The 20061-nt window shown below is 40.3% G+C and overlaps 2 protein-coding genes across 5 annotated transcripts in view; both read left to right on the top strand.

Moving 5' to 3' along the window:
* The window catches only part of USP3 (ubiquitin specific peptidase 3), a 57871-nt gene extending 48413 nt beyond the window's left edge, over positions 1 to 9458 (top strand). For 2 of the 4 annotated variants that reach the window (XM_048867269.2, XM_048867270.2), the window contains 7 exons: positions 436 to 582; positions 3181 to 3287; positions 3447 to 3527; positions 5090 to 5208; positions 5331 to 5444; positions 5563 to 5630; positions 7388 to 9458. In XM_048867269.2, the coding sequence (XP_048723226.1) occupies positions 436 to 582; positions 3181 to 3287; positions 3447 to 3527; positions 5090 to 5208; positions 5331 to 5444; positions 5563 to 5630; positions 7388 to 7553 (802 nt within the window). In that variant the 3' untranslated portion in view covers positions 7554 to 9458. Of the gene's footprint in view, positions 1 to 435; positions 583 to 3180; positions 3288 to 3446; positions 3528 to 5089; positions 5209 to 5330; positions 5445 to 5562; positions 5631 to 6055; positions 7364 to 7387 lie in introns of those variants that run through there. The other 2 variants (XM_075132998.1, XM_048867271.2) reach the window with 2 other exon arrangements.
* A 3685-nt stretch (positions 9459 to 13143) lies between these two features.
* On the top strand, positions 13144 to 17843 carry FBXL22 (F-box and leucine rich repeat protein 22). The gene is made up of 2 exons (XM_048867276.2): positions 13144 to 13898; positions 17124 to 17843. Exons 1-2 carry the CDS (start codon positions 13564 to 13566, stop codon positions 17467 to 17469), a joined length of 681 nt encoding a protein of 226 aa, XP_048723233.1. The 5' UTR covers positions 13144 to 13563; the 3' UTR covers positions 17470 to 17843.
* Positions 17844 to 20061: the final 2218 nt, after the last annotated feature.

Below are 20061 nucleotides of genomic sequence, written 5' to 3'. Positions count from 1 at the left end.
AACTGTTCAAGAGGCAAGAATCAAGTACATTTACAATTATTGCTCGGTTTCAAGCACTCCTTTGTATTGTTTTAAAAAAAACAAGGAATTTTGCTTTTAAATCTAAAGTCTTAAAAACAAATTGGACAAGAGGAGTGGGAAGTTTAGAATTCTGCCAGTTGTACACTTGTGCATAGACAAGCCGTGTCTTTGAGATCATATTGCACTCTGATCTGAACTAATTGCTTAGCTTGTCTAGACTAGTTCACTCCAGGCTTCCAGAGATATGTGTGGAAATTGTGTCCTAGTACAGCCAAAGTATTAGAAATTGCACAAACAAGTGTATCCTGTAAGAAACAGGGTTTGGTTTGGTTTGAATGTTGGAACTACTTTGAGCCACTATGTCAGAAATAAAGATGCAGTCTCTTTAAATTCTCTGAATATTTTTGTGTTAAGGGGATACCAGCAACAAGATGCCCATGAATTCATGCGTTACCTGTTGGACCATCTACATTTGGAACTCCAAGGTGGCTTTAATGGTGTTTCCCGCTCGGTAATTTTGCAAGAAAATTCAGGTCTCTCTGGAAGCAACAAATGTTGCATGTAAGATATTGTTCTAATTCCTTCAACAGCTTACCATCATGGTGGGGCTCCATGCATGAATCAAAGTATCCTGTGGGAGTGATCTGCCCTATGGCATCATTATTTTGTATATTTAAACAAATAAGCTAAAGTAGCATCACACTCTGGAGCCTCTTAGTCAAAGCACCCAAGCCTTATTGTGTCTTGGATCAATTGTTTTTTTCATAGTAGTTATGGGAATTGGTCAAAATAAATAAAATAGTTTATCTGGTGGCTGTGAATGTGACGCTTTGATTCAGTATCTCTCAAAATAAAACCAATCCTATTTTTTTCTGTATACAACTGTCTTGAGTTCAGGCTAAACAAAATTACACACTGATCAATGGCATGTTAATTATAAATGGGCAACAGGGTTTTTACATGAGTGGAACAGAAAGTGGCAGTACATTCAAGATTTGCCATAACTGGATTTTTTCCCGGCAATACAACATTTTGTATTTGTATCTACCTAAGAGATACCCTTGAAGCAGCTGCTGCTTTAATTTGCCTTTGATAATGTTGTAGCGTTTCCCTTCAGTTTTCCTACCGTTCCCTGTTTTGAAAGTGAAGCACTTTTGGGTGCCTTTCAAATCTTTTGGTCTGGAAATGCTGACACTTCCTGAATTATTTTTCCTAAGTGTGCTCTGCTAGATTGAAAACAGCGCTGAGACCAAAACATTTATTTTGCTTTAGGAAGGAATGTTAAGTCAGTTCAGCCTGGATTTTGGTCACTGGGCAGACTCCCTATGTTAGGATTATCTGAGAGTTATGTCAGTCCTGATCTATGCAGGAAAAGGGATTACAAGTTAAACAGGCCTGAGCAGGGCAGGTGAGTACTGCATAGGCTTGATTACAGTAAGTTACTAGTGTTCTACAACCCACTTTTAGTTAACTCTGTAAATAGCTATTTTGCCTGAAGTCACTGGTCTTACAGGGCTAGGAGTGTGCTCTTCAGTATAAAATAAAATGAGTCAGTACATTTCTTGGTTCATGCAAAACACATGCACCACAATCAACTGAATCTAAAAACCCTATTAGATTCGGATACAGATTGTTGCAGGGTTGGTTTTAGAGTATCTGGCCCAAAATCTTGCAATCCTCAGCTGATCTGAGCCTGGAAAAACTCTGAGGCTTGAAAGGCAGCTTTGCCTGAAAAAAGATTTGCCCCAATGAGATCAGTGTACAGATAGTGCTGTAAACTTGCCTTAAACAAAATATTGACAGTTTATTAATCAGGTCCGAAGGAGGTGGTTTGTAATCTCACAGCGCAGGTTTTCTGCAGCCCAGCAGGTGGTTGGAAACCTGACCATATAAACTAGCAAATTATTCTGGTTTCTTGTAATGTTAATTACTTTGAAATATTTGTTTTCATTAAGCATTAACAACATGGCAGTGTTAGGAATTTACACTTGAATGTTTTAAAAGGTCAGTGTCCCCAGTTGTTACTTATTTCTGTTGTCCTTCATCTTTCTCACCACCTCCACCATTGTAATGGCTTCCCCGGGGTAAGATCAGGAGAAAGCAGTGCTCCTGGCAGTTAGCCTGAGGTTTTGTATCAGACAAACACAAGTTGATAGGGTGGATTTTTTCCTTTCCTCAGCAGAAAAACGGTTGCTTCTTTCTTCATATAGTACTACATTATTGAAACACATCTCATGGTGCATATAGCAGTACTGCTTTGGCCTGGTTGAATTAGCAGTCTAGCTAAGAATCTCCTTCTATTTTGGAGCTTTTAAAACAAAAAGATTACTGTAAGTGCCTTATGAATGTACAAAAGAATGATGACACAACGTTTAGCATGTTCTTGCAATGTAAATGTCTTTTTGGAGGTGACTAAATGGGAGGAAACCTGCTTTAAAAAGCCCTAAAGATGTGCAGTAAAAAGTAGGGAGCAGGTTCAAAGAGAAAATACACCCTAGTTCACCTAGACTAGGGTGACCAGATGACAAGAACAAAATATCGGGACACATGAGGGGGCAGCCACAGGCTCACCCCCCCTCCAACAGGGGCTGGCTCTAGGTCTTTTGCTGCCCCAAGCAGCAAAAAAAAAAAAGTGCTGCTGAAGCAAAATATCAGGACAAATGGCGTCCTGACCGTACATCGGTCAGGACACAGGACAAACAACTAAATATTGGGACAGTCCCAATTTTATCAGGACGTCGTGTCACCCTATGAGAGACAGCTGTTGCATAGAAAATTGCTCTTAAAAATAACACCCTTATAATAATATTAAATCATATGCGTTCTGGAGAGAATGGACTGTATATAAACACAACCTTTAAAAAGATTTGGGATGCTTATCTACTTTTTCCATTGAAGATCTGTTTCTTATGAACACCTGCATAGAATATAGGATACCTGTTTCTTCTAGGTTTCCAGTATCTTTGCTGTATTAACATTTGCTTTCTGGAATCTAGTGATGGGTGAAAGGGCCACGTAAATTAACCCAATCCTTGTTTGTTACACCCAGACCAAACTGCCTGATGGTTTTTGACGTTGTAAGCAATAAAATATTTCACATGCTAAAATGCAGCCTAAAACAGAAATTCTGATGAGTTTCTTCTCTTCATGTTTGTTTAGAAATGGAGCCTCTACCGTTGTCACAGCTATATTTGGAGGCATTCTTCAAAATGAAGTAAACTGCTTAATATGTGGGACTGAATCTAGAAAGTTTGATCCATTCCTAGGTAAGGTATCTTTTTCTTGCAAAATATTGGCTATCATGTTTAAAGCTCTGAATCTTCATGTATCTGACAAATGATATGTGATTTTACAATGAAAGACTTCAGTGAGAACTAAGTTTTTATTTTGATCTAAAAAATTCAGTTGTATTTTTTCTTTCCTAGACCTTTCACTAGATATTCCAAGTCAGTTCAGAAATAAACGTACTAAGAATCAAGAAAATGGACCAATGTGCACACTACGAGGTAAGAGTTCGTGGTGAGTGAAATCTTGGCCACCCTGAAATCAATAGGAGATTTTTCAGCTGACTTCAGTGAAGCCAGGATTTCACCCAGAATGTTTGTAAACGTGATTACTGCAACCATATCCCACTCAGTTCTTTATCTGGAACATGATAGTGCCTTTAGGGGAGGGGGAGATTTTATTTCTTGAGTTAGAGTCCAAAATTAACTATTTTCAGAATTACATGGCTCCAGTTTAAGATTGAACTTTCACTGAAGCAGAGATATAAGGTTGAGAGAGAAGAAATCAAAATATTAGTGGACTATTAAAATGGCTGGATTACAAGCCCTGGCTCCTGAATTCCTCTGTATAGCACCAGCAGTCAGTGTGCTTCAGAAATGAGCTGTATGGGTTAGTGGGTACTTTAGCCTCCATGTCTGTTCAATCCTTGGCCTTTATGAAGAGAGTGCCTACAAAGGGTAACTGCCCACTAGAAACCAGCCAGAACTCATCTCTTGTATACGCACAGCTTTTGTTCAAGTTCTGTGCTTGAAAAGGCAGTATTGGCACTATGCTTCTTGCATGCAGGAGGGATGGATGTTGCCTGTTCTGCCCATTTAAAAATTGTGTATAAATACTGATGAACCAATAATCCCATCCTTGGACCTTCATTTAAGGAGTACAAACCTGTGTAGCTTGTAAAATGTTTAACGGGGGAGGGGATTCTTCTTTCTCTACCCACCCAGTCCCCAAAGACAAAGTATCTGTGATATGGATCAACTTTTTCCTAACTTAATAGTTTGCTGGGAAGGCTATTCAGTTTCTGCTGACAACAGGGGCACTGGAACGTTTTTAATAGGGGGGTGAAGGGGTGCTGAAAGCCATTTCCCTTACGCCTGTCCGCCCCCCTCCATCCCCAGACAGGAGTAAGGAGTCTGAGGCTGGGGTTACAGTTGGGGGTGGGCGTGGGGCTGGCAGCCAGGACCCATGGCCAGGACCCCCTGAGTGCAGGGCCAAAAGCGGAGGCGCGGGGCTGGTGGTTGGGAACCCCAAGTACGGGGCCAGGAGCCTGCATGCGGGGCCAGTAGGAGAGGCATGGGGCTGGCGGCTGGGACCCAGTGTGCAGGGCTAGGAGCAGAGCCTTACATAAAATCTGGGAGTGCTGCAGCACCCCCTGGACCTCTAGTTCCTGTGCCCATGTCTGATGGTCTACTAGCAATTCCTACTGTAGGTGAGAAGGAAGTTTGCTTGATATCCAGATTTCTTTATTCTTGAATTACCATTAAATCCATGCTCTCAAAGTCAAGGAATTTAGCATGATGCAATAAATGTTAGCATAACGTTGCCACAGCTGCATGAACCCGTACAGAGCTACTCAAAAGTGCAGTTGGTCTTGTCTTCAGTCAGAGGTTAGATCTGAAACCTTTTGAATTCTCTAGTTGGTGAGCATAGGAGCAGTGCTGGCTCGACATCACTCTATTTTCTGTTGATCCAAATGCTAACTTTGGCATGTTTACAATAAATATTTTACACTTTTCGTACCCTTTGGCCTCTTGTTAGTGCTTCTGAATTTTCTTCCTTTTAGATTGTCTTCGCAGTTTTACAGACTTGGAAGAACTTGATGAGACAGAGCTCTATATGTGCCACAAATGTAAAAAGAAACAGAAATCCACCAAAAAATTCTGGATTCAGAAACTACCAAAGGTTAGTGCAAATATCAGTGTGTGGTGAAACTTTAAAGGAAATTAATAACTTGACCAATAAACATGTAACCATAATCAAAGACTTAACCTAATGAACTCTGTCTTTCATGTTTAATACCATAGGTGCTATGCTTACACTTGAAACGATTTCACTGGACAGAATATCTGAGAAACAAGGTTGATACATATGTAGAATTTCCTCTCCGGGACCTAGACATGAAATGCTACTTGTTAGAGGTACAGAGACTCTTACTGATATATACACTGGAAATTTATTCTGTTTTATTGTATGTTATGGAACATAGAAGGTGCCAGTTGACTTCTTAAAAGCTGTTTTCTCTACTTTGAACTGCAGCCGGAGAACAGTGGCCCAGAAAGCTGTCTATATGATCTTGCAGCTGTTGTTGTACATCATGGTTCAGGGTAAGTATGCTGAGTGAGTACCTGAGGTGACGTACTGGCCTTACTGAAGGCAGTGGCCAAACTCCTTTTGACTTCATTTGGGGTCAGGACTTCACCCCTAATGTGCATGTTGGTTCTAGTAGCCGCTATGCTAATATGGAAATAAAAAGCAGCTTTATATTCCGATGGGGACTTTTACCAAAAATGTTAATTGTTCAAAATATCGGAGGTCGCCTGCTGGGAATCTCCACTCTTGTCCCCTGAGTAATAGGTGGAAATCTGACACTTATTGAAAATGAGGCCAGTCCCTTTGCGACTTTCAAATTGGAAAGTAAAGTCATTCTGGAAAGTATTTAAACTGAGTGAAAGGTCCTATGGCCATAAAAACTGACATTTCATGTAGCCACTTACAATTAAATTTCAGTGTTTCTTCTTTGTTTGTTCAGCTTAAAAGCACATGCAGATTTATGCGAAGGGAAAGTGCTCATCTAGAACAATGTAGACTTTAGACTGGCAGACTGACAGCAGTGGTCCTCTCCCCCAGGAGTGAAGCTTCAAACTGAGAGCCAACCGGGATGCTGTGAAGTTGGACAGTAGTTGTATTTTGAATAAAAGATATTTTGCAGCCCTTGATGGATCCTTTGAGAGTCAGGAGTAGTGACATGAGGACTTTCTTCCTCCAGGATATTGTGTAATCAAGTCCCAAGATTGAGGGATGGTGGGACAATTCTTTAGAAGAAACTACACCGTTTTCTAATAGTGGGAGTTCTTGCTGTTGTCCCTGGAACTCACTTTTCTATCTCAGTTGATTTGAGGGTGTTTTCAGCAAACATGTATTTGAAAACGTTCACTCTAGCAGGTTGCCCTTGTTGCTTTCTGCCGAAGATGAGTGGTCTGAATCTGAAGTAGTACTAAATCAAACGGTATGACTTTCAAACGGAGTCTTCATTAGGACTACCACAGAACGCCCCTGGCAGCTGCTTCAAAGCTCAGAGAAAACAAAATGTAGTTGTAATGGACATCCAGTGTAAACTGGACATGATTGGAATGGAATTAGACAGGTGTGAACTATGATGATATATAAGATACAGCTGTTAGTCATGCAAGTGTGAGATGGCCTTGTCTTGAGGCAGCATGGGTAATGAAACTTGGCTGTTTTCTGGTTCTTAATTATATGTACAAGGATTCGAGACATGGGATCTGTATAAAAACTTCAGTTAGTTTCCAGCCTATGTTCATTGTGATGACACTTTCCCTGTGCGCTTGCTTTGAAATCATGTACCTCAAACAGGATTCTGCTAGAACTAGTTGTAAGGAATTCTGAATATAAAATTAAATGACAGAACATGGTAAAACTCAAATTTTATTTCTGTTTGTAGGCTGATGATTACTTTTATCTTAATACTGAACCTGATCTTACAGAGGCAAAACTTGCATTGAAGTTCACTGGGAGTTTTGCTTGCCTGACGGGGTTGGATTATGCTAACACTTTGATAGATACCTTTTATGAAGTCCCAAAAAGGAACCAATTGTCTGCATGTGGTTGGTATCAAATCTTGATGCTACTAAAGATGCTATTGCATGGAATATCTTTCTTAAACACCTTTGGGCTTAAGCTAACAATTATGGAGGCTGTCCAGTTTCCCCCTCTCTAACCTGGGTGAAGCCTTGTGATAGAAGATAGTCAATTAGCGCTTGCCCTGTTATCCTGTTCAGTGGAGAATGAGGTGGTAAATTTCCTTTTGTTGATCCCACTTGGTGTGTCTCTTTGCTTTCAGTGTTGGCTCTGGACATTACACAGCCTATGCAACTCATGAAGGTCGCTGGTTCCATTTCAATGACAGTACTGTAACTCTGACCGACGAGGAGACCGTGGTAAAGGCAAAGGCCTACATCCTCTTCTATGTGGACCGGCAGGCCAAATATGGATCTGATAAACTTTAATACCTCCTTTTAATCCTCACTTATCAAGTCCATCGGACAAAACATTTCCAATTCTCCATAAATACTTGATCCAAGACTATTATTTTCATTGTGCACTTTCCAACTTCCTCGTGTGGGTTTTAGTTTTGTTGTGTCAAAGGTAGCAGTTGACTTATTGAACTTCGACACAAACTAACTTTTTTTTTTTTAGTTCTACCAGAAAACCTCAGCAGATATTTTGATTTGTTGCTTTAGCTGTGATAACTCAATTTTTATATATATAGTTTCATGAACTACTTAGCTATTCGATATTATTGTTTTCAGTTCTCACTTTCTAAAGGCACATTTACATCAGAGAAGTTTTTATATCCTCTTTATAAGCAAGAGAAATGTGTTCCTGATTATGAAGAGCAATAGAATTTCATGCTGCTCTCACAGCTGTTTTGTAGATAAGATTGAATCACTTGTAAATCAAGGAATTGCTTGCACATACTGTTTGCCCCAGTGCAAGAAACTTAACAGTGACCTCTGAATAATCACTCTTTGCCTGCAGAAGAGATGAGATGAGATATCATTAAGTAGACTGGGTAATTGCTGCTATCAGTGTGTATCAAGGCTGCTGTCTTTCAGGACTCCTTGTAAATAAATAGTTGATTCAGTTGTATTTGTACTGCAAATTCAAGTGTTTCTCATTTGTACTTTTTCCCCTACAAAAGAGACATGTAAATTATTACCCTAATCATATATGTGTCTTGGGATTTTAATTTACTTTTTTTAAACTGAAATGGAATTGCTAGGGTGATGTCTCAATTTTTAGCATTTATCCCAAAGTTTGATAGCAAGCACTTGCTTTTGAAGCTAGCAGGCTCCGTGGGATTGGGCCACTGTCCCTTTTTATATCCTAAAATGAGAGTTCAATGTGGGGGCTTCAGAGAGGAGAGGTTTTGTCTCAATATAACCCCCATTTGCCCACATCCCCTTCCAACTCTATTTAGGAGTGAAAGACAGGTTTGTTATGGGTTTGGAGATAGAACTACTTGCCATGCAAAGTCTACCTAATCCAGACTCAGGCTCAAAGTGGTAGGGAAGATGTATTCAAATCTATATGCAGCGATATTACAGCTCATGCAAATTGTGGAGCTAACACTGCACCTTGAGGTGAGCATATACCCTCACTAACTGCAGTATTTAATTAGTAGTTCAACATTTCTCATGGTCTCTTTCCCAAAAGAAGAGGCAAGATATTATTTCTGATGTTGAAATGTAAGCCATCTGTTTATATTAAGCCTCTTATCAGCTTAATGGAAGACGAATTCATTGTTAGCAGCTGGAATTTCAGCTGTTCTGGTACTGCTGGGAGAGAGGAGCCCAGTATAAATTAAATGACACTTAACTCAGCTTTCCCTCCTCCTCTGTTTGCCTACTGCCTTTCACCACACTCCCATCATCTCAAAAGCCTGTGGGAAGGCTGGAGCTCCCTGCCTGCCAAGTCAGCTATCCCACCAGACCTGTCTTACTAGTGATATAGGCCCATGAGTTTACAAACGGGTGTGTTTATATTTAACTGAGTAAAAACATCTGCCTTCCCCTGGTTGCATCTCCTTGAAGGGCCACATTAGGCAGCAGGTAGATGTAGTATGCATTTCAGTATTAGTTGACTAAGCACTGTGCTCCTGACAATTGCAGAAAAGTTTTAATTACCTGTTTGGTCCTTCTCAGATGGCTTTTACCACTATCATTTAAAAAGAAATTGGCTTTGTATAAAACTGCAGAAATGTTCAATATTGCTAAACTGTGTATGAAAATATGTAAACTATACACTTACCTAAACCTAGTAGTGACTATCACTTGATATGTTAAGTGGCAGATATACCAGGATGTCTTTATTTTGTTGTTGAACAATAAATAATTATTCAATGCTTCAAACTGTAGCCATCAGCTTGTTAACTACTGTTTTTAGACCTTATCTTCTGATTAGAACCAGCAGCTGTTACCACATTTAAACAAAATAAAAAGGTAATTGGCAGAATTCATTAACTGATGGCAATTCTGGGGCTTAAACCTTGGGCCACTGGTACCTGAGCCAGTGCTGTATGTTACTTAGATTGCTCTAGAATTTGTTTGTTTAATATATGTGTTGAGAATAACAATCATGTAATGATCTGGACAATTTGTTTAACTCTCAGTGAATTTAGTGCATATTGTTCAGCCACTCAGTGATGTAAATGTGCCTTTCTGTATTTTTAGGAACTTAAGTTCGTAAACTTCATCAACATTATTCCCTTCATTTTAAAGGCATTTGTTTCTCTTAAGTCATCAACTTTGTCTCTTACACTTTTTTCCTCAATACAATTTCTCATGCATCATAAGTGAATTGTCTTAGCCAATGGGATATGTCTTATTCTGTTTAGGACATGGCCCTCAGAACACCATGTAGTTGTCATAGTTTGTTCTTGAAGCAGTTTCTGATACAACTTAACTTAGCCATGTGTCTATGGGACAAGTACACTGTAAATCCTTTCCTAATGTAGCTTACTCCCACTGCAAACACAGATGGACAGTATAAACAATTTGTTGTGGCAACACAAGTATTTCTCTTCCTGGTGGAGAATTTTCCTTATCCACTGTATTCTAGTCAGTGTCCAAAAAAAAAAAAAAAAACACCAAGCAACTGAACCAGTCACCTATACTGTACCTGGCTTAGTATTGAATTTTTAACCTTACATGTATATGCTATATTTATCTACTTTCTTTGAGCAGATTGGGGGAAAATGTCATTTTGAGCCCAATCTGTTTCTTTTCTATTAGTCACTGCTGATCTGATTTGCCTTCTGCAAGCCAATGTTTTTTGCAGTTCAAAAACTTGGCCAGTATTCTACACCAAAAGAAAAAGGTTGTCCTTGGGGGGTGGGGGTGTTCATTGTTTAAAGTTGCATCTACAACTGGAAATGCAGTTTATGTAAAACTAGTGGAATTCACAGTTGGTCATGCCTGCTTCAGCAGATTGCATAGTCCCATACAGTAGGGTGCTTTTCCCAGTGATCAATGATGTCATGTGAAGTGGGTTTAAAGCAGAAAGCCATTTGTAAGACTTGCTGAATGGAGAGAAAGCGTGACACTTGTGGTGTTCAAAAGTCTGCCTAATGCTGTTTCACTACTGCTGTGTCTGTCTTATGAATGAGGTAATCAGCACCTTGAAAACTCCATTGTGCTTTAGAATATCCTCTAGTACTGTAGTGCCATAGATGTAATTGTTTACCATTAAGTAAGTTTCAGTGAGGACCATTGACTGTGCTAAATCTTGTGTTGGAGCATTAATGGGGTGAATGCAAGTTACAACTCAAAATCATAAAATGTTTTTATAGAATGTACTATTAAAAGCTCTCTTTAGAATGTGAAAAACTTCCTATCCTGCCTCAGGTTCTCAGTGTGTGAGTAAAACTGCTTTTTAGAATCCTGTGCAGGGGCAATAGAATCAGCATATTTTTCTTTACCTTCTGAAAAATAGACATATCTAAAGCAGTTTTAGAAAACTGCTTTTGTGATCAGCTATTTGGCCTCTGAATGACTTTGGATCTGGGCACATACATTTATACTGAAAGTAATGCACCACCCCTCCCCGCTATGAAACAGGAATTATATACAAATCTTTACAATAGAAATTAGCAATTTTTTGTGAAGAGGTCATTGACACACTCACGTTGCCCCTTCCTCGTCTTTAATGTACACACAACAAAAAGCCACTGCATGAGGCCTGGCCTACGGTAAAAGTTAAATCACTCATGGATGTGAAAAATCCACACACCTCCATGCCAACTTAACCTGGGGTGGACTACTACAGCAGTTCACAGGTAGACAAGGCATAAGAACAGATTGAAATCCATAGTCTTGAAAGATCCTCTTTCTCATGATAGAGACAATTTCAAGGTGCCACTAGGGAAAGGAGTTTATGCATCTTCAGTATCGTCACTCATGCTGGTAAACTAAACTCAATTCAAGGTGTAACCTTATCCATGTCACTTAAATTCCATCTGTTTGCACAGGGTGGTTTAATAGGCACTAATATTTACTGATTGTACTCAAATCCCAGAAGTTAAGTTTAGCACAGCTGCATTAGAGGAGTAAGTAATTTACAAAAGCTTAAGATTCAACTACCTAGCCAAAATTGCCATCTTTAGTATCTAACGCCACAATATATTTATTGTAGCATCTAACTTAGTCCTTTTCTATGGCCATGCCACTGAAAACAGTCTTACCAGCTACCTCAGGGGTGTCCAACCTGCCTTTCAGAGCCACATAGGCCCTCAAAAGTTAATAGGCGGCTCATTGTAAAGGCACCAAAATGAATGACGCTGTATAAAGTCTCCTAAATGAAGTGGGAAGCAGCTCCAGTGCTGGATATCTTCAAAAGCCAACTAGCCCATGTACTTATAAATACACTGAAAGGAACAATCAGGCATTCAGAGAGACATGATATTCTAATGGATGAAAAAATCCTAAATTGTGTGTAATCACACTGAAAAGAGGTCAGGGTGGAGGAACAGAGGGAATCAAAGACATTTTGTGCTGTACAAGTGAAAAAGATTTGTTTAAAAACCAAAGACAAAAAGCATAAAAATAGCAAGGAAGTATTATTCCATTAATGAGATGGAAAAAAAATCAAGACACTAGATTCAGTAACTCAAGCAAAAATTGCTACAGTGTCTTTGGCAAGGGCTTAGTAAAGCTTTCATAGAAGGTAAGACTATTTTTAATTTACTTAACATGGCTAAACCACAAATTCTGTATCATAAAATGCAATGACTCAGCAGGAAAGTGGCTAACTCACCATCTTGAGAATAGCCAGCAGGACGAACGAACCTGAGAGAGAACTTCATACAGGGCCACAGGGAACAGCAGACGTTTTCTCTTAGATTAGGGATACTTCATGTGGACTCCCTCTCTAAAAGCCCAATTTTGAGAACTGCTGTTCTAACCTTCTTGCTGTGATACGAGATACTAAATGCCATTGCTTGTTATAATTGAAGTGGCAGCAAGCAAGGAATTACACTGATGCTAAGTTCAGGTAAATGGAAACCTTAAAACCCTTTGATGTATTTAAAGCTATCAGTGTGCCCGTTTGGCTCACAGATTCACACTAAATACACATTTCCAATCACTTAAGCTTTGCTGAAGTGTTTTACGGTGGGTATGTCTTCACTAGCCACCGGATCCCCAGGCAGCAATCAATCCAGCGGGGACTGATTTATAGCCTCTAGTCTAGACACAATAAATCGATCCCCAAGCACTCTCCCCTCCACTCCTGTACTCTAGTGCCGCGAGAGGCACAGGCAGAGAGAGTCAACAGGGGAGTGGCAGCAGTCGACTCACAGTAGCGAAGTCACCACGGTAAGTCCATCTAAGTATGTAGACTTCAGCTATGTTATTCACATAGCTGAAGTTGTGTAACTTAAATCGACACCCCTCTCCCCCAATGTAGACCAGGGCTATATGCTTATTGGATAACATCTGTTTCAATGCATTTTTTAATACACGACTTGATCCTTGGGCCTATTAGGATACAAGCATGGCACCTAGAATAACCAAGGCTAAAACAATAGCATTGAGAATATCATAGTTTTCACCCAAAGCAGAGGCCTGTACCGCTTTTCCTTTGCAGCTGTGGCTACTAAGAGTCATCTCAACTGCCTCAAGCCCTTTGCTAAACATCAGGATGGACTAAAAGGAAAATAATTCCTTTTAAGGAAACATTTGATTTTACTCAATTGCTTCTTTTCTGCTTGGCCATTCCATTCCCCTGGACAAGAAATGGAACAACAGCCTGCTGCACATGGGACTCTGAGCTGCTGCTTCTTTTTTTTTTAAACTCCTGCACCAGTTGTTGGCCAAAAATAAACACCATTCCACAACCATATATGTTCAACAGCCCAGTGGTGATTCTGAGGCCGGTCAGGTCCCTTCAGTATTGCTGTTAGTCCACTCTGCCAGAATATACTGTCCTCTTTCCTAAGAGCACGACTCTGCACAGGCTATGCATATAACCCAGCTTAACCGGGAGTGCCTTTTGCACCTATTTTCTTTCCTGGACAAAAACAGTAGAAAGAGTTTAGCTCAGACATGTCAGAAATTACTAGAAGTGTTTCAGGATCCTTTTCTGTGGCCCGTGCTGAATTTCTATTCTCCTGTGGAACTAAAGAAGGATAATTTTCTCTTGGGACCGACTTTAAGGTACCTGTCCATCTGCTGGCATTCAAGCAGAGTCAAGGTGTGTAACATTGAGGACTGGATGAAAAATACATTCCAGAAAGACATCTGTCGCAAGCATGAAAATACGGTCAATGATTTTTTAATACAAGTTTGCAACAGGTATGTTCTTGGAGTGTGAAATTTTACATCTAATGTAAAGCTTAAGCTCATTAAATTGAAAGCATTGAAGCTTTTAACTGTTTACACATCCTTACTGGAATAGAACACTAAATACCCAAACATTTTGGCTTTGGAGCACCATTTATTTAGTTTTAGCACCACATAAGAAATTGCTTTTAGTGAAAATGTAGTGCATTTTTCTGTTGAATTTTACTGGGCTTCCCTCAGCCCTTACTCGCTTGACAAATGCATGTGATATTCCCAGGGTATTAGTGACAATGCATGCTAAAAAAAATGTGGCTAACAAACTATTTAATAGCACCATTCTGTGCAAGACAAAAATATCCTCAGAAATGGAGCAAGAGATTTAATCCCTAAGAGAGGGAGATGCTTTTTTATGAATAAAACTGGCATCTCCCTAAACATGTTGGTAAACTCAAATTCCACTTTTCCTCACAAGTGCCAGGCAGACACATGTGAAGGTAGAATGGATCTAAGGTTTACATCATTTTATTCTGTGTTAGAACAGCCTAACTCTCTTTCTCTGTAAATTGTTAATGCTCTTGTTATCTATGCTGAGGTTTAATGATTATAAATATATTTCTGAGCTTTATGAAAACTACTTTGGGGTCATACAGCCAAGGGGACAGCACAGTGAGGAAAAGCAGACCTCAGTGCAAGCCAGCTGTGCTAGCTAAAGTAAATGACAAAGACAAAAGCTGACACCAGTCCAAATAGCAAGGATGCAGAGGCACAGCCATTTCTTCACACAATTTAGCAACAGAAAATTGCTGCTCTTAGATTAGATCTGGAATTAAAAACTGAGATTTCCACCACCTGCACCCTGAACTGTGGGTTTATGATGCAGAGCCTGCAGTTCTAGGCGTCCGATGGGACAAGAAAGAATGCGAGAGCTAGAAATACTTTTATATTTGTGGCCTTTTAGCTTGCACTAGCTCTGAATTTGTATGGTATGTAAACACCTGTAGGCCAGCTGCAAAAGATGATCAGAGCCATAGGGAATCAAATGGATGAAGGTACAGGCTCAGATTACGGAGAGAAAAAAAAAAAAAGGTAGAGGCAGGCAGAGTTGGAAAAGGCAGCTCTCTTCAAGCCATGTGTATCTAAGGCTGCACTGGTTTCACAAAAGTGACTGTGACAGAACCAGTTTTAAAGAAAAGTTTCCAGTTAATTTAGTTTTAATTAACAAAATGATTGTTGAGAATGGGAGCGGGAAACGGTGCGGGTGTGAATTCTTCATTTCCAGAGATTCCAACAGCATCCACGCTGGCTACAGAATTGCATACCACATTCTAAGCTTTTATTTTGTTGTATATATAAAATGTTTCTAGCCAAAGCCATGCTATCCCTAAAACAATAGCTTTCAACCACCAGATTAATCTCAACGAGTTAACTCTGAAACCTAACAATGACAGCATGTACAACCATTAACTATTTCAATGCTGATTATTTTAGATTCCCTAGCTGCCAAAACTACAAACTTGTTCCCTCTTCCTGCTGCTCATAACTTCTATAATGCAGTTATGTTAATACAAAGATCTCAGGCACACGGAACATGGAAAATGGGGACAGTGTAAAATACATTAAATTGACATGTTCAGTCTTAACTCTGCATTTCCTGTCTCTCAGGTATTTTACCTCCAATGACAAGTAATCTGTATTCAAACCAATCAGAGGTGTCTGCATCCTTGACTTCCTCAGTAAAGTTTTTTGGGGCAGGAACTGAACTGCATGCAGCCCTCATGCTTTCCTCCAGAGCACCTCTCCTGCTTCATTCTCATGGGCAGAAAACGAAGCGAAGTGAAATTCCCAAGAAACCTTCTCTTTGCTAACATGACCACACTTTGTTATCTCTCCACAACAGTGGAGCAGACAGGCATGGTGGGGGATACCTGGCATTAGCAAACATGCTCAAGATTAAAAACACAACAAGCTAAATTGATTTTGCCCTACAGTTAATGACCAGTTCCCCTTTTACTGAGCAATTGTTTGTGGCGTCTAAAATCCCTTCATAGTCTGAAGACATGAAGCTTTGTTTTGAAAGGCTCACTCAGCCTATTCCAGCTCTGGCAGACAAACTCCTGAATAAAGGTCTCACCAGTCACTAGACTATAAAGCAGCATTAAACATTTCTGTAGTCAGATTCCAGGCAAACAATCCTACAGGAGCTCCATCTCAAAGCCGATTTAGTTGAATAAATTAGATAGTAAAACCAGTGCTTTTAAAATTGCTTCCCCGAGGAAGCTGTCAGAAAGACAGTCACTTTGGATGGAAGGGTTGTATTCTGCAAAGAGGCCAGATATCCCACCAACTTCTGATCCTGAAGCTGCCAGTCCTGCCAGTTTTTACATACATTTAGCACAAGTCAGTCTCGAGCTAGTAGAAGGGAAACAGGAAAAAAGTGACACTGATTCTTTTGGTTAGCATTTGGCACAAGTGTCCTCATAAGATTCTGCATTTGCCTCTGGGCAGGGTTTAAATGAAGCTTATTAGGAGAGTGGATTCCACACATCTATTTATTAGACCTTGATTTTTATCTGTTATGCAGTAGTTTAAAAGCAAAACTACTCTGTGCTTCCTTCCTCCCTTTGCAGGGTGTGTGTGTGTGTGTGTTAATATTTGCAGGTGGTTCAGTGTTGTGGCAGGAGGGAAGAACCGATGTGTACATATTAAGTAAAAGCAAGCAGTTTTGATCAAATCCAATCAATAACTCAGTTAAGTTGGCCCCAATATCCTTATTTATCCCTGCTCCTTAATTCTGGGGGACGACCATTTCTCTCTCTGAGTTGCAGTCACAATACTTATCCCCCAGCACGCAGGATGGGCCAAGCAGGCTCCTTCACTCATGCTATATCAGACAACCAAAGTCCTTTCAGTGCAGGTATCCATTAAAATCTCTGGCCAGGACCTGATGCTGGAATTCCCTAATGTGCCAGGGCACTAGAAGCAGGGTTCAGAGGTTGCTGTTGACCTGAATAGATGGGCTGAGGCAGAGAGAAGTCAAGTGACTTCTGTGAGGTCGCATAGCAAGTCAGTGGTAGAGTCAGGATTTATAACCCAAATGTCTTGATTCCCAGACCATTGCTGGAAGAGCTTGCTTTGCATTTCTTTTCAGAACTTGATTTTGGGAATCGCGAAGTGGGAATTGCTTTTACAGATTATACACATTATTCTTCTGTCTCACGTACAATGCCATGTTTTCAGATGCCCAAACTTGCTGTCCCTGACCCTTTCTGGATGTGGCCACGTCACAGATGATTACCTGTTGTTGCTTCTCAAAAGCTGCCCAAACCTCAAGATACTCAAACTGGAAAACTGTGTGCGGATCACTGACCAGACTCTGGAAGCTGTGATCCTCTATGGGGGCTCTTTACAAACCCTCCATGTGGATTTCTGCCGGAACATAACTCAGGCTGGTCTGAAGACAGTCCAGGAAAAATGTCCTTCAATAATGCTGAAAGCAGAGAGAAGTGCAGACATGATTCCGGACAACAAACCCCGGGAAAAACTGATGCTTGAAAGAGCAGTGAGAAAACTGGTATGGCACTAAGAAGGACCAATTTGCAGAAATTCAATATATGTGAAGAGAGATTGACATTTTGAGGTTCCACCCAGTTTGCAATTAAGCCCATCTATATGCATATTGGCTTTGTTTATAAAAAGAATATTTTATACATTTCACAAGTACTCCCATTTCACCCAGGCAAGGAGTTTACCTTGATCGTGATAGTCTGGCACCACTGGTCCTTCATACTGGAAAATTCCCTGTGCTGGCACAAAGGAGATGGTAAATCCTGACTAGCTGATAATGACCCTGCTGACAGTCTTCCTCATTGTGGTATATTTTGCTTGGCTAACATGTATGATGATGTATCCAAATCTCAGGGCCCAAGGGGATGGATAAACTTTTTATTCACAAGGAAATATGCCTATTCTGTCATAGAAGAATCATGAATTCTGAGTAGAATCTAGCCCCTCTCTGTCATACCTTCACCTTTTCTGCTAAGGCACATCTCACTCCTGACAAACGTCACTTACTATACTTAACATGTGATCTGTTAGTGTACTTTATTTAAACCATAAGTTCTATGAAAGTGAGCGCAAACCAAGCTTTTAACATTTACATAATGTACACTGACAATTTATGCTTCAGTTTACGTTACTGTAAACAGTAATGTAAGTTTAAGGTTAACACAAGCTTGTTTACACAACTGTCCAAGCTGAGAAGGCACTGATTTACTAAAGTGCCCTTAAACTCTCTTTTCAAAAGCCTTCTACAGCAATGATATATTTGTCTAACTCAGAGGAGGATTTTATACACCCATGTGCAGTAATAGAACACGTGGAGGGCAGTGCGCACCAATCAGACTGTTACAATAACACATGCAGAGCACAGTACCACTGTATGTGGTTTTGCTACAACATATTGTAATATACTGAAAGATTACACTGAAATGGCCAGCACTATCTTTATCTCTTGTCTAAAACTGGCCTTAGACCAGAGGTTCTCCAAGTGTGGTCCACAAGCTCCATTCAGGTGGTCCGTGGATATTTCCCTCTAAGGTGTGTATCTGAGTGGCCGTACACAAGAGAATGAAGGGCCACCCACTGAATTAGTGGAGCCGCGCAGGCATGGCTCCACTAATTAGGTGCCTGGACCCTGGAGAAGATGCACACATAAGGTGGTGGTGGTGGCCTCAGGGGGAATAAGGGGTAGATGGGAGGGGGAAGTGGGGTGAGAAGAGGAGATGGGTGGAATTTGGGACGTGCAGGGCTGCAGTGGCCAGAGAAACAGATAACTTTCCCCAGCTCCAGGGCTGTGGCTGCTGGGAAGAGACGGCCCTCCTTCCCAGCCTCAGCAGCTGCTGTGGCAGGGGAGAGACCCCCTCCTTTCCAGCCCCAGCTAGGGGGCTGCCACAGCAGGGGAGAGAGGGCACATCCATCTCATTAGAAAGGTAAGACTACTGATATTAAAATACAAGTTGTGTGCTTTTATTTGTAGAACAAAAAAAACCTTAATTATTATTAAGGTTTTTTTTTATATAGCACTTTTATCCAAAGTGCTTTACAATAGTTTAGCTAATGGTACAAACAACATTTGGAAAGATCATTAAGTGATCTGCGGAGACCCTCAGCAATTTTCAAGTGGTCCTTGAAAAAAAAGTTTGAGAACCACTGCCTTCGACAAAATACATTGTAATATAGGTCAGATTCTTAAACATCCGGGGCTTGTATCTTGCAAGGTTTCAAGACTTATGTCCACCTCTCTGTACATTTGGGTAAAGATAAGCTAACCTTAATCTTCCTGATGCTCAGTTTATTGCACAAGTCCAGCGTACAGCGGTTGCCATTAAAAGCCTTCAACTTTTGCCTTGGGTAACATTCCCTCAGAACTTGTAATTATAATTATACTTCATACTAAACATAACAAGGAACATGGCAATACTGGAGATAACTTATCTAAGGCTATTGAAACTTCAAATTTGTCAAGAAATGTTATATTCCGAAAGAATTATATCAACACCACACACCAGTCGCAAATAATCCCACACCTGTACCTGTTTGCCTCAGATTTTCTCTCCCCACCCACCATAAGCCTCTTAAGAACTTTGTGCTTATGATAATGATGGATGGATAAAATTAATACCTCATCATTTATCTTTTTCTGTAAGACTAGACTTGGATCACAAGGAAGGAGGCTGGACTTCCCACTTGGAAACATAATCCAGTCAGTATGCTTTGAAGTGGGAAAAAATAGCTCTACTTTATCAGATAACTAACTAATCATTAGCTTCTCCTGATTAAAGCCATCTACTGAGCATAGTAACTTTGTCCTTTTAAGTATAGGGTGGGTTAGAATGAAGAGCATTGTGTAGTCACAGAAGAGAAATCCTTAGAATAGCAAAGTCATCTTTTCCTCCTCTCCCCTCCCCAATCCTCCCAAATCCAGGTGTGAGTGATATCTTTCAAAGGCTCATGGTGCTACTACAGTATCCAAGACCCTCCTACCAAAAGCAGCGTCCATTTGCTTCACCTAGTGTCTAGCAAACGAGTGACAAGATGAGCAAGCTGCTGCCTTGCAGATTTTTTTGTAGGATACGAACAGCTTTTCTGCGCATCACACAGAATGTAGTCTTACTTG

Source organism: Caretta caretta, chromosome 10 (genome assembly GCF_965140235.1).
Source record: "Caretta caretta isolate rCarCar2 chromosome 10, rCarCar1.hap1, whole genome shotgun sequence".
NCBI classification, from domain to species: Eukaryota; Metazoa; Chordata; order Testudines; family Cheloniidae; genus Caretta; species Caretta caretta.
Note: the sequence above shows the minus strand (reverse complement) of the source record. Positions and strands in the feature narration are given on the sequence as shown.

Bases quoted from the DNA above. Each gene is read 5' to 3' on its own strand.
- FBXL22 (XM_048867276.2), top strand. From the start codon at position 13,564: ATGCATATAACCCAGCTTAACCGGGAGTGCCTTTTGCACCTATTTTCT. The intron at 13,899-17,123 runs GTATGTTCTTGG...CCATGTTTTCAG, and splicing joins TTAATACAAGTTTGCAACAG to ATGCCCAAACTTGCTGTCCC.